Source organism: Pagrus major, chromosome 13 (assembly GCF_040436345.1).
Source record: "Pagrus major chromosome 13, Pma_NU_1.0".
Classification (NCBI taxonomy): Eukaryota; Metazoa; Chordata; class Actinopteri; order Spariformes; family Sparidae; genus Pagrus; species Pagrus major.
Window position 1 is genome coordinate 6385001 of NC_133227.1, and position 14153 is coordinate 6399153.

The window sequence follows — 14153 nt, forward strand, 5'->3', positions numbered from 1 at the left end:
TTTGTGAGCGATTCAGGAAACATGACAGACTGCATCATGTCATCGATTCTAGTTGGATATTTTTCACCTTTAAAACGTAAACAAACCTGAGCACATTACAAGTTGGTTGACGCTGAACTACACTGAATACCTACATGTCTGAGTTCATGATGAGTTAGTTAGTTATTGAAAATGACACTCACAAAGAAATACACACAAGTAAATTACTGATAGATACTTGGCAGCAAAGGACACTGGGACATAATGTAACAAGGAAATTGCAGTTTTCATTTCATAAGATCTTTGAAAGTTCTCAATCCTTTTACCTCTTTGAGCAGAGAGTTTCTGCGGATTTCCTCGACCCTGACCTCACCAGCGTCAAGCTGCCTCACATCCTGATACATGACAGGCTTCAGGTCCATGGCACCATACAGATGACCCTGCAGTTTCCTGAAGAGAGACACTAGAGCCCGGGGCAGGAGGCCTGCCTCTCGACCAATGCCTGTGGGTCAAGGTTTGAGATTTAAGATTTACAGAGCTGCAAACACTAACATCACAATCAAACTGGGGCTTTTTACAGATGTGTCCAAGGAAGACAAAACATCTTACCCTGAATAGTGTAAGTCTTTCCAGAATTGGTGACACCATAAGTGTAGAGGAGTCTGTTTTCTCCTTGAAGCACATCTTTCACCATCTTCTTCATTGTGCACTCATAAAACTGTTGCTGTGTGGTCTCTGGTCCAAAAATCTATGAAAGATGGGCAGTGCAAAACCATCAGTATGTGACCTTTTTATTAGAAACACTTACAGCAAGTTATCACTTATTTAACACTGTGCACAAGTGTGACTCTCCCACCTTTGAGAAACTGAACTTGTGCATGCTCTGGGTGACACCCCTCTCTGCGGTCCTCATGTTTTGAGATTCTTTTGGAGCTTTGAGCATCAACGTTTCTTCATCTTGGACGGCCACACAACCCTGAAAGAAGAGTGAGCCTTGAGCACAGAGTAGATGTACAGAAAGTAATAAATGCCTAACCACAATCAAATAATACCCACAGAAAATGCCTGTGGTTGTAATATTGTCTTTCTGGTCTCACCTGTTCTTCTCCTCCACCTCTCTCAGTCTCAGTAAGTGGCCTGATGCGCAGGAAAACCTTCACCCTGTCTGTGCTTCCATCATCGCAGCTTCCTTGTCTCACCGCTGCAGGTTTAACTGCTAGTTTCTAGAGACACATTTCAAAAAAAATTATTTCATGTTTTGTTGCTGACATAGAAGATTTTAAATCATAAATCATTAACCATTAAACAAGCCAATACATGAGAGGAAGAAAGCCAACCAAGGTTTCAAAACATTCAACACATTTTCACACCTTTTGGATCATTTGTTTACAATGAAAACCGTGCAGGGTACAACAAAAAAGTACTGCAGATGATGCTCACTGGTTCTATAATGGATGGCCGGGTGTCCAGGCCGGGGGAGATGACCGAGATCTCAGGCAGACGTGGTCTGGAAGGGCCTCCATGCTCTGCTGCTGTAGACTCAAACACAGCTATTTCCTCATCCTCATCGTAGGGACATCCACCCGGGGAGGACAAACACAGCGCCATGCTTTCCTGTTACAAGAATACCAATCTCCATGAGTATGAAGTAATTTCAACACATTTCAAACCTGTCCGTGAGCCAGAAAATGCATGTGAACACCACCTTGTATTGTCCCTGTTCAATATAAATATAATCATAATTAAATATATTTCAGTGCTCAAGAAGACCTGTCACAACAACTCCCCCATACAAATGTGAATGCGCTTTTTTCCAATGATGAGCCTACAATTAGACCATCACTGAAGAACAGCTGCAGGCAGAAACTCAGCATTATGAGAGGTTTAATCACAATCAGGGTGTGTCTTCAGACAAGGTGAGAAAAACACACAGAAACTGGATGAAGCCTCCTTGCCTTTCAAAGCCAAACAGTTAACTCTAAGAGTAGTCAAACAGGAAATGACTTCACAGGCATCACCTGTCCTGACAAGTTTAGTACTGATGCAGAAGAATGACATCATTAAAATCTTAAATTCACAAAAAAATGTGTTTGACTGTACTGGGCTCCTCTAGTGTTTAACTGTGCTGACAGTAGGGCCAGAATAGTAGGAAAAGAGGAACTACACACAGTATAACATTTACATAATCACATAGACTCTGGCTGGTATATGATGCTATGGTGAATATTTTTTCCAACAGAAAGCATAACAATCTGGACAGTGAACGACATCCTCTGTGCTTAGACCCTCGATTCGAGTGAGGAAAAATGTGCCATATATAGAGGAAAACCCTTTTAACAGGGGGAGAAAAAAAGATGAAAGAAACCTCCGAAGAGCTGCAGAGGAGAGATACCTCTCCCTGGACGGACAGACATGTAGTAGATGTACAGAACAGAACAAAAAAATCAGTTTACAAATTGCATCGAGGCTCCGCCAGACTCCCCGTCTTTCCAGCAGAGACACAGGGAGTCCGACAGTAGCTTTATATGCAAGGTTAGTCTCTACATGACCACCTAACTGAGGTCATACTAGCACTCACACTGACCAGTGAGCCCTGACCATCTGCATCACACCCTGTAGTTATGAAGCCACACCTCCTGCACTTGCAGGTTGCATTTTTGAATTATGCAGAGAGAAGGATGTAGCTATCTTAGTGATAATGTATGGCTAATACAAATTAAATCTGACTTGACAGCAATATTTGAACTTAACAGACATGACACTTTTGAGGGTGAAATTGATATTTTAAATCTATAATAATAATAATAATAATGATAAAAGATTCACATTTCAGATATTGTGTAGGACGTCGTTTTCAAGATAACAATGGGGACTTATTTTGATGTAGCTATGTAATGTAAAGGCAACCAGCCAACATTATGCTATACAGAGAATTACTACTGAACTACACTGACAGTTAACGTGGTCTAAGGTGTTTCACAGTCGACCTTTTAATGTCAATTCGATTTTTACATTCGTGAATATGAATTTTGATCAAAAACCATTTCATCACGAGGTGAGTGCGTGCGTGCCTAACGTAAACGTGACGTGCACGAGAGGCTGCGTCCCTGTTTGAAAATGTTAAAATCTTGAGGTGCCTCTCACCAAACTAACACAAGACTGCGGGTGTTGTTGTTGTTGTAAATTTTACATACATGGGTTCAACCGACATTCATACTTACGGCTGTCTCCCGACTAACAGGTGTATTGTTGTTCAGCCTCGAACTAGACTCCTGAAAGCAAAAGGTCGATTTCTTACCTCGAATGTCAGAAAATGCGATGAGCGCCGGTGTTCCGGTAGCTGAAGTACTCGACTAAAACTGTGACTACTGTGTCACAACTGAGTAAAAGTCACCTGAACCTAGCTAACACTAGTCTACCGCTTCGTCTCGGTTTCGAGGCACTCTGAGCCTCAGCTGAGTTATTTTACCCGACTGCGTTTCGTTTTTGAACAATGCGCTTCCTACGCAGAGAGAGTCACCGATTGGCTAAAGCTGGTGACGTTGCGCTCAAGCTCTGCCTTCTGATTGGGTAGCTAGGGCTGACACGGTGTTCTGTTCAAAATGTGTCTCTCTAAACAAAGACGCCCTTCATGAGTTCCTATCACGTGTTGTAAATAAAGGTAGATTTTTTTTAAAAAACATGTAGGCGTGGGTTAACAAGTTTCTCACAAGTGGGTTGATATATGGCTAATTTAAAAGAAAGAAACAAGACAAAAAGAAAGAAAAAGGTGTATAGGGGATGTAATATTGTCAATGAGAGTGGGAGCAGACAGTTATTATTTTGTATGTGCTCTATGTACAAAGGGACCCACCTAGCAGTGGGTTAAAATAATCCAACAGGGTTTGGTAAAAGTGACCAAGTTGTTGAGGTAAAGCTACCAAAATGGGTTGAAAAATACTACCCAAAATCTGGGTTATCAGTATCACCTATTTTACTTATTTATTATTTCAATCGACCGCTGCATTTAGAAATACAATGCTGAAATTAAATTATGAAACGATGATGTAAGCATATAATGTTCCAGTCATTTTTATTGCAACAAGAAATACAAATATAAAAATACATGTACATGTGTTAAATTGTAAACCATAAAAAGTATAGAAAATTAATTTTACGTTTCATTGATCCTAATACTACACCTTCTTGTGGCAAACAATTACATCTCTTTTTAGGGTTTTTCCAATGAAAATGTTCATGGTCACCAGAAAAAATACTGTACGCTACTCATTAACACTTGATCATAAATGCTAGGACTAGGAGACAGATAAACATTACAATATTTTTGACCAAATCCCCTCTTTCTTTGCAGGATTGAGATGGACAATTGTTCTATGAAGGGCCAGCTGGAAAACTTGAAGATGCAGCTTGATGAAACAAACAAAACACCAAAAATCTGTTTAGATTCTGCTAGCGAGACAGAGTCAATGCTACAGAAAAATTTAGCCAAGATGGAAGCAGAGAAGGATAAGTTAGTGAAAGAGCTAGTGTGCTGCAAAGAACAGATAGTATAGCAGCAGCGAATTATCAATCAGCAGGCAGCTGAGAAGGTCACACAAAAACAAGCGTTCAAAGAACAAATTCATGAAATCAAAACTCTCAATCAGGACAACGAGGACCTGCATGAAAAGTTGATGGCTTCACAGGAAGAGTTTAATGTGTGTAGGGAAATGTACATGACAGACTGAGTTGAGGACGCTAGAGTTGAAATCAAACCACCCATCGCCACCAAGTATCAGTATCAGTCTGCAGACAAATCAAAGACCGACCCTTTCCCTTCCTCCAATGAAACATTTGGAATGCGGGGAAGACTAATCAGGCTACATCCACATCCACCAAAACTATCTTAGGATCAGATGACATTTAAAAAAAAGCTAATCTAAACCTCCTGCCAGCAAGCAGTCATTCCAGCTAAAAACAAAAATGTACTGTAACGATCAAATGTCATCGTTCAGCCATTCCAACTTAAAGGTGAATTCCAGTATTTTTAAATCTGTTTTGCTGTGAAAATGATTCAAACTTACCAATAGTTCTTAAATCGATTAAATAGATCGCCTCAGGTGGCAGCGGCTGCAATGGCTGTAACAAAACCCTAAACATCCACTAAAAGTGCTTGTTTATGCCACTTACAGGCTTAGGTTGTTATTTCCTTTGTTGGTTGTGTTCTCTATGGAAATAATTGTTTTAGGAGTAGGAGAGAATTGTTTTAGGACTACGTTTGCATTACCTTACAATATGTTTTGCATTCTCTCACGGAGCAATTTGGCACGATTGTCACGATTTGGCACTTAGACAAAATCCTGATAACAAAAGAGCTACTTGAATAGTGGCACCAGCATTGAAAATTGAACATTGCTCTATTGTTTGTAAAATCTAAATCTAAAAAAGATCAATCAATCAATCAATCAATCAATCAAACAATCAATCACCTAAACAGTAAAATGAAAACACGATAATAATAAATATGTCTGTGTGACTTTTGTATGCAAGTGTGGTTCACTGCATTTTTTTATTTATATATATTAAAAAAAAGACAAATGCACAAAACATCTCCCAGACATCCAATTTCACATGAATCAAGGACAAAATGAAAGTCAGAGATCTGAGATCTGAAATGCCTTTTTTTAAAAACTGTAACACTATATAACACAGGCCAAATGTATATTGTAATGAGTTTTGTTTTGCTTGATGACTGGCTGACAGAATGTCTTTATCAGTAAATCAACCATGATACATTTTTACCCATTAAAATCTTGTTCTGGGACAGAGTTTTGCTCCATAGTGGTCATGATGCTGTGAATGCTGACTCTGTTGTGTGAATTTTGGAGCCTTTGTTTCTGCACACTGTGACGAACACCATAACAGAAGTAGATGATTAAACCTGTTGAAAGAAAAGGCACATCAAATTTGTTCATGTTTGTTTATTTGATGTTCTTTCATATTTTGCTTAAAAGCAAATGGATTCTTTATAGTGATATTGTTCACATACCTACTGCCATCCACACTGCATATCGGATCCACGTGTCTGATCCGAGTTGCACCATCAGATAGACATTGACAATGGTGCTGAAAATGGGAAGCAATGGTACAAAAGGAACCTGTAGATATATGAAAGAGCAGATACATCAAGACAGGCAAAATAAAAGCAAAGGAACACACTTTACAGTCGCAAGAAATATATGATATTTTATCAGGAGTTATTTCCTATACTTACAGTTGTAATGAAAGTTTATAATTTCAGTAAAGACACTTTACTAACTGAAATAGATAGAAGAGGCGTACCATAAAAGCAGCTTTGGCTGTACTCTGTGGTTGTCTCCAGATGATGAGCACAGTGAGGACCAGCATCAGTACGATCACAGAGACACAAAGTAAACTCCACCACTCGAGGGCCTGCAGGGAGTTTAGAGCCCCAGATATGAGGAGGCTTAAGATGATAGCTAAAAAGACTGAAGGGAACAATATAAGTCCAATGATGAATGAACAATAGAAATCATCTACATGCAGAATAATATTTGAGGACGGTGAAGAAGATCACTTACTCATAAAAACAGTTAAAACAGAAACATTTTGTGACGATCGTGTGGTGGCTTGTGAAGGAGGACATAAAACTCCAGTAACTGTGAAGGGTTCTGGTTTGCTGATGCTTGAATCCTCACTGAGGTCTACTTGGTACCTGTAAAAGTAAGGAATTATAATTAAATTCAAACTGGGTTAACATAACCTTTATTTCTATATGTTGAGATAGCTGTGATTTGCTTTGTCTTGTTTCTTTGTTTTTCCTGGTTCACATTAAACATTTTAAATCCATGTCTGCAACATTTCCAACACACATCAGACTAATGTCATCTTATTAAATGATCTTTCGCAATTATCAGCCAGTGATGGCAGTTAAATGGAAGAAAAAATCCATTCTTAATGTAGAAACAGCATAACAGACTCCTGCTGTTATAATGACAGTTGATCAAAGTGTTCTCTCACAGTAGCTCATCAATCAATACATTTGACAATAACACAGATACAAATTCCAGTTTTGTTAATCAGCCCATCATTAAATCATGTTCTTACTCTTCTTGAAGACGTTTCTTGCTCATATAAAAGCCAATCCAGGGTTGATAAAACTGTCAAACTGCAATTTACTTTCATAATGCTCAGTTACATTTGGAATTATTATTATTATCCTCTTACAAATCATACACAATACAGTTGATTTATCAGATTCGCTAGAGGTACTATCTAAGTTTGATCAATCATTATTTTTCATACGGGTCATAATACAAGTAATCAATCAATTTTTAAAGCACTTTAAAATGAACCAATGTTACTTTTGCCAGACACATGACCTGGCTGTTTGGGAATGTTACCACACATACTGTAATCCACAGAAAAGGTTACAGCAAGTGTTCATTTCCAGCGACTGTAATAAATCGTACTGCAGTAAGTACTGGTACAAGTACAAATTCAAAATCAACAAATTTGAAGATATGTGGTTTTCACATGGACAGGAAGGGTATGAAAATTTGTAATCTAGTAACCATAGCTGTAGCCGAAAAATGGAGACACTTAAGTAAAGTAAAAGTAGGTTGAAGTTGGAGCCTACAGTACAGTATTTGAGTAAATGTACTTAAGTATATTCCACCACTGCTGTACAGTAAGACTTTCAATAGGCATTAAGTTACGCGTAGACAACAATATTTTCTCTTGTTCTCGGCATTTTACTTTTCAGGTGCAGTCATATTAAGATTAGAACAATAATACTACACACGTTCTCATTACCGTAGACTTGTGATGAATCATACCTTAATATGAGGATACATATGGCAACTAATGTGTAGGCAAAGAGGGTTCCAATAGACATCATGTCAACCAGCGCCTTCAGGTCAAACAATAACGCCATAATAGCTGAAAAGACACAAAAAATGCTATTAAGAATTATATAAACTTATCTAATTTCCTCTTACACTTTATTAATTCAAATAATTCATATTTCATATAAATTGCAGATTTAATATCCTAACTTTGTGTAACATTAATCTTCTAATCAGTTACATTCACTTCAGCTGTTCAGCTGTAGCTTTTGGAGAACATATATCAGTCTACACATAAAGGTTAATTCCGCAGATTTACTCATCTTTGTACTGTAAACTTAAGCTTTTTTGCCAAATATTATCACTCAAGTAAATAATCAAGAAATCATTTTTAATGTACATGAGCCATTTTAGTAGTAAGTATGAGTATGAACACTTCAGGTGAAAACAGGAGGGGATTTATAGAACAAAATCACATAAAGAACAAAGAAAGTAAATGATGATGTGTACTGGCAGATTTACCTGCGACAACCCCTGAAGCCAGGGTGGCTATGACAGGACTTTGTCTCTCACTCATTTTACTGAGAGGTCTGAAGAGAAGTCCATCCCTGGCCATGGCAAAGAGAACACGAGGCATCGGGAACATCGATCCCAGTAGGCTATCCGAAAAAGCTCAAATAACTCATCAATCATCATCTAGTTCTTCGTGTTACGTTTGTTATCACAGTATGAAATTGAAAACTAAATGAAGCTAAATCCAAACAAAATAAACTTATTTTCCTTTAATTTATAGAGCTGCGTTGTTAAGTCGCCCACTGTGTTCATACCTTGTTGACAGTGCACAGAGGGATCCCACAGCCACTACATACTTTGCTGGGCCCCAACCAATGTATGTGAAGGCCACAGGCAACGGGCTGTTAACACTGAGCAAATAGTATGGCATCATCAGAGTCAGGCCAGCAGACACACCAAAGTACGCCAGGAAGCAGATGAGGAGCGACGCCACGATGCCGACTGGGATCGACTTCTGAGGGTTTTGAACTTCCTCTCCTGAAGAAAAACACATTTCATATCACAGTAACTCACTGAGCTATGCTCCTGCCTCCTCTTTCAGTCTTGCAGTGTACCTGATCTGTGTAAATGTATTTACCTGTTGTGGCAATGCAGTCAAATCCAACAAATGCATAAAAGCAAGTGGCTGCTCCTGCTAACGTTCCCTCGAAGCCAAAAGGGAAAAATCCTCCGCTGCCATATCTGGTGGTTTCATTCAGTGATGTTTGATTTCTGTAACAGACATGTTGATGCTTGGTCATTCAATGATAATCAACAAACTGATTTATAACTAACGTATATTTAGCGAGAATGACACTTAAATCTATGTTACATTATATTAAAAATAAGAACCCATACTCATATCCATCGAGGAGAGAATCTTCACTGATGTACCAGTTGTCAATGTCGCCCTTAATAAATCCAGAGAGGATAACAAACAGCAGCACGAGGACGTTTACTGCTGTAAAAACTTTATTTACAATGGCTGACTCTTTAACACCAAATGCAAGAATCCCTAGAAAGGAAACACACAGAAAAATTAAGTTAAGCATGACTGTGAATACAACGGGACCTTGTTAGTTATGATCATCTGCTGTTTTATTCTTCATTTTTTTACTCATAAACTGCAAAACATTTGGCAGGATGTCACAGGGGTTTAGGTGATGAAACTTGCCTGCCAAGAGCATTATGAGGCCAGCTGCAAAGAAGTCTGGATAGGGAGCTAATCCAGGTAAATCCATCGCAGCCTGTTTGCCCAGAGAGTTGGCAATGACATTCCCTATAAGATCATCAAAGGTCCCACTCCATGCTCTGGCAACACTTGACGTCCCTTAAAAACAGATAAGAAGAAGACACGACAGTGGTAGGTTCACATATTCAAGCCTTACTTGAAACAATATTGAGGCAAAGTTTAAAAGGACAGAAGTTGTTTGTACTAGTCCAGAATTAAACATCCATCACATGCAGTAAATGTATTCAGAGTGGCTTTGTCTTTACCTATGACATAAGACAGCAGCAGGTTCCAGCCAGTGATAAAAGCCCATATCTCTCCAACGGTCACATAGCTGTAGAGATAAGCAGAGCCAGTCTTGGGAACACGAGCTCCAAATTCAGCATAGCAAAGTCCTGCAAAGACGGAGGCCACTGCCGCTATCAGGAAGGAGATTATGATACTCGGCCCGGCCACGGCTCTGGCCACTTCTCCAGACAGCACATACACACCGGCCCCCAGAGTGCTGCCGACCCCCAGGGCCACAAGGTCGAGGGTGGTCAGGCATCGGCGAAAGTTGGACTCCTCTCCTTCGGGCTCCAGAGGTTTCCTACGGGACAGGCTCTGCAAGAAGAGCACGATCTTTGCACCAGACATCCTGTAAATCAAGACATTTGGTGTTAAAGACAAAGCAACACAAATACGGGTACAAGACTGATATTTGTATTTTAAATAGCAAAACAAAGCTAATAGACAAACTAGATAATATAGACTCCACAGTGTGAGAGTTTAAGTTAAGTAAAGAGAATTGTTATATTGTTATAAAATGCAGCATTTGTCTCCATCAAATAAATTTTGAGTCCAGCTAATGATATAAACAAATGCTGCAATAGTTTGAAATTGTTAAATTACTCAAGTGTTTACTGTTTTGTGCTGTAAATTAAATGTAATGCAGGAAGTCTTTCAGCCAAGCAGCTACTAAGAAATAAACTCCTTTTACTTCACATTCAATAAGCTGTATTCATTTACCCACTGTAAGATCTAAAAAATTTAAAAAGTTTTAGTCAGACACAGTTGTTATATGATAATTAGTTCATGTCATTGGTGGATTAATTGCTATAAAGGCCTCAATTTATTAGACAAGAAGAAATTAAAGCAGGCGTAGTCGCTTTATTGCTGAACACTTAACTGGTTAAATGATGTATCAATGATTCATAACTGGCTGAATAAGAAGTCAAGAAATATCTTTTAATTGTAAAATGATACAGACTTACTAACTAACAACTGAACAAACTTATTATATTAGCTCTTCATCATTACCATAAGAGAGACGTCCTTACCTGTTCGGCTGAGCGCTTCTGTGTGTGCGATTTGTGTTTTGATCTGAACCCAGACCGCACCATTCATGCAGATAAATCCATTCACTGTGAACTGTTCACAGCTCAACATTTTCGACACATGATGTTACATTTCAGACATACGTGCCATTTCTGAAAAAAGGCCGTAACAGAATGATTTGTTAGAGGACACTTCAGGCATGTCAAACAATACATAAATTTTGTACATAAATCTGGTTCTACATGTAGAAGATGTGATGGAGGCCCTTTTGATTCATTCCTCATCAAAACTTGTGTGAGCCTTTGTGATATTGTTGGTAATCTCTAACAGATGACGCCTGCGTGAGTTTTTCAGAATGAATGGATTTAACATACTCTAATTCGCCACTGACAATTAAAAAAAACATAACAATAATAATAATGACATTGTTTTTTTACATCATTATTGATTTCTTAATTGTGATATGAGCAGTGCACAAAATGACCATTCAATGCCAATTAATTTGAATATTCAGAAACCTATCGAGATCTATATAAACTGATGATGTCAATTAGCTTTGATCAATTAAACTAATAGAAATGATACAGAAAAACTACATAAAATGCATATATGCATTTATAAAAATATGTTATTTGCTGTGTGATTTACACTCTGACTTCGTGCTAAATGGAAAAACACATTAACTCTCTTATTATATTTAATTTCAACTCAAAGTTAAAGTGAGTTGTAGATTTTGAGAAAACTTTCATTTTATTTCATTATATTCTGAGATGAAAATAAAATAGATGCTGGGTAAAAACACAACCACTCAACAAAAAGTTTCACAAAGCATGATCATTTCTGGTGTGATTACACTTTTGCCTTTTTACTTACAACAATTTTTTTGAGGTAATATTCCACTTTTGTAGGTGGTAATTACCAGGCAACATATTTGAAATTTCTTTGAAACTAGAGGCTTCCCTTCTTATCTTTACAAAGCATTTGGTTTGAGTTAGAATTATAGCTACTTTAAGAAAAAGTAGAAATTAAAACAAATTTAAAATTGTCAATTTTTTTTTCTGAACAATTATGTAATTAAACAAATCCCTCTACTAAATCCTGATTATTTGTGTAACCATTGGCCTCATCCTCCACATGAGGGCAGTGTCTCTGGCCCTGCTAATACAGTTACTGAAAACAATCTGACATGCTGACATACAAATTAGCTTCTCTTTCTTTAATTAAACTCTTTCACTAATCAAGAGGAAGAGGAGTTTCCTCCAGCTGTAAAGAAATAAGAAAGTACATTTAGTGTGCAAAATTTTTACCTTTTGGAGCTCCCATGTGCCTGTCGTCTCATAAGTCAACATGTTGTAAAATGAAATGGTTTTCACTGGAAAAACCTGCTCAGCAACAAATTGAAGACTCAGGCATCAGAGCATAAGGAGACAACTAATTGTTTGAATAACATAATGGTGCAATCCACTGCTTCCAGGGGTTCCTGGTATCATGGTGCTCGTCTTCTGGCAAAATGCGATGAAAGATTAAGCCTGCCTGGAAAACTGATTACTGGATCTTAATCACAGGTGGCAAGAACAACAGTGGATCAAATTTTAAATTCGAGGTGCCAAGAGTACTGAGAAACATGTTCACATTTGAGTTTTTCATTGGTCAAATGACCATGAACATGGTTGAATTGCGGTGTGGCACAGTGGACATAATTTGAGAAGAGTTATTTCAAGGTATACCTTCATGCTTGGAAAATAAACTATTAGATATGTGGTAATGTAGACACAAAGATACAGTTAAACAACTTGAAATACACATTAACCAAGGCTGAAGACAAAGACATGCAAGTATCTCAAATTGTTGTCACTAACAGTTTGTGTGATTGTAACTTTTTCTCTGCCACTTTAGGTCCTGTAGATTTCAGTTCAGGAGAACGAACTGTGAGTAGACTTCATTAGCTGAAGGAAATGGACTACCCCTCTCTCTGTTAATGATTCATCTGTTAGAAAGAGGTTCAGGAGCTAACACCATCATCCAGTGAATTCATTCAGCTGGATATTTTGGGGAAAGGCCTTAAAATCCGTGTGTGTTCCTGCAGATGAGCCGTTTCAAGTGTTTTTAAATCACACACTCAGGAGTTCGGGCGGTAAGTTGGATTCAGTCTTATTTTGCATGTTTGATGTTTTAATTGTTTTACTTTGGGGGGTTAAAAACACAGTGAACCGTAGCCATAGTCAACGTTTTAATACTATCAGTTATTTAAAATGGATGTTGATGTTATGATCAATAACTCTGCTAATTTTACATTGCTTTTAAACATCAACGTGTTTATTTGACTATATCTTTAGCAGTTTGAAACAGGTTGGAATTGTTTCAATTGAAATTTTGCTATCATTTAACATTGGACCTGATTAAAGGCGCACTATGTAGTTTTGAAAAGTAATCCAGACTCAGAAAGGTAATGTTTACAATAATATTTAGGTAATAACACAAACTCAGAAATATTTATTTGATGCATATATTTACATAACTGAATAAACAAGCTGTCCTCAAAAGGGAATAAGGTCCCCAGAACAGCATTTAAAGATAGACATGGCTACCATAGAAGGGTCCTAAAAATATAAACAAAGTAAAACAGTATGAGTTTGTGTTTGTTTATTCAGTTAATCAGTTAAGATTTTTCTCTTCTGATTAAAATTTCTTCTCCCAAACTACATAATGCACCTTTAATTTTAGGCTCATATTCTGGGAAATTATTTCTTGAAGGTAAAAAAAGCTTCTATCCAAATTAAGAAATTCGAATAGATTTTTTAATACCCATGTGTATAACTTCTCTCAAACAGTGGCTCTTACAGCCGTTAGTTACTTCATTATCCCGGCTCTGCCCCAGCATTTTTCCAGCTGTATTAGCCAGATGCAGTATAGTCTCTCTCCATGGTGACTGGGTTCACTGACCACAGCGTGAGCCCAAGCATTTGCAGGAAGGAGGGTCATTAGAGTGTGACTTCACTCAGCTCTTGCAAATCCTGTGTCTATTTCGGTTCAGATGGATACTTCAAGCAGAGTGACCGCAGTGTTACTGAGGGGTGAGATGTTGTTCATCTCTTCTTAGAAACAATAGTAATCAACTCATTACAAAAGTTAAAAAAACAAAAAAAACAAAACGTATGTGACTGTGTGGTCCTGGTAGAGTGGGTAATTATAGCCTCAGGACATTGTTGGCCTCCAACACCGTTCTC

At 37.9% G+C, this 14153-nt stretch overlaps 2 protein-coding genes across 2 annotated transcripts in view; both read right to left on the reverse strand.

Moving 5' to 3' along the window:
- The window catches only part of kif20a (kinesin family member 20A), a 10310-nt gene extending 6839 nt beyond the window's left edge, over positions 1-3471 (reverse strand). Inside the window, exons 1-6 of the mRNA XM_073479520.1 lie at positions 3278-3471; positions 1420-1593; positions 1077-1202; positions 836-955; positions 589-727; positions 306-481 (exon numbers count right to left, since the gene is read on the reverse strand). Coding sequence (XP_073335621.1) covers positions 306-481; positions 589-727; positions 836-955; positions 1077-1202; positions 1420-1587 — 729 coding nt within the window. The 5' untranslated portion in view covers positions 1588-1593; positions 3278-3471. The remainder of the gene's footprint in view (positions 1-305; positions 482-588; positions 728-835; positions 956-1076; positions 1203-1419; positions 1594-3277) is intronic.
- A 2285-nt stretch (positions 3472-5756) lies between these two features.
- Positions 5757-10245, reverse strand: LOC141007287 (cationic amino acid transporter 2). The gene is made up of 11 exons (XM_073479634.1): positions 9876-10245; positions 9553-9708; positions 9237-9393; positions 8977-9110; positions 8654-8876; positions 8349-8485; positions 7818-7920; positions 6561-6694; positions 6301-6467; positions 6008-6116; positions 5757-5899 (listed from the first exon to the last, which is right to left on the reverse strand). The coding sequence occupies exons 1-11, from the start codon at positions 10243-10245 to the stop codon at positions 5757-5759; spliced, it is 1833 nt and encodes a 610-aa protein (XP_073335735.1).
- Positions 10246-14153: the final 3908 nt, after the last annotated feature.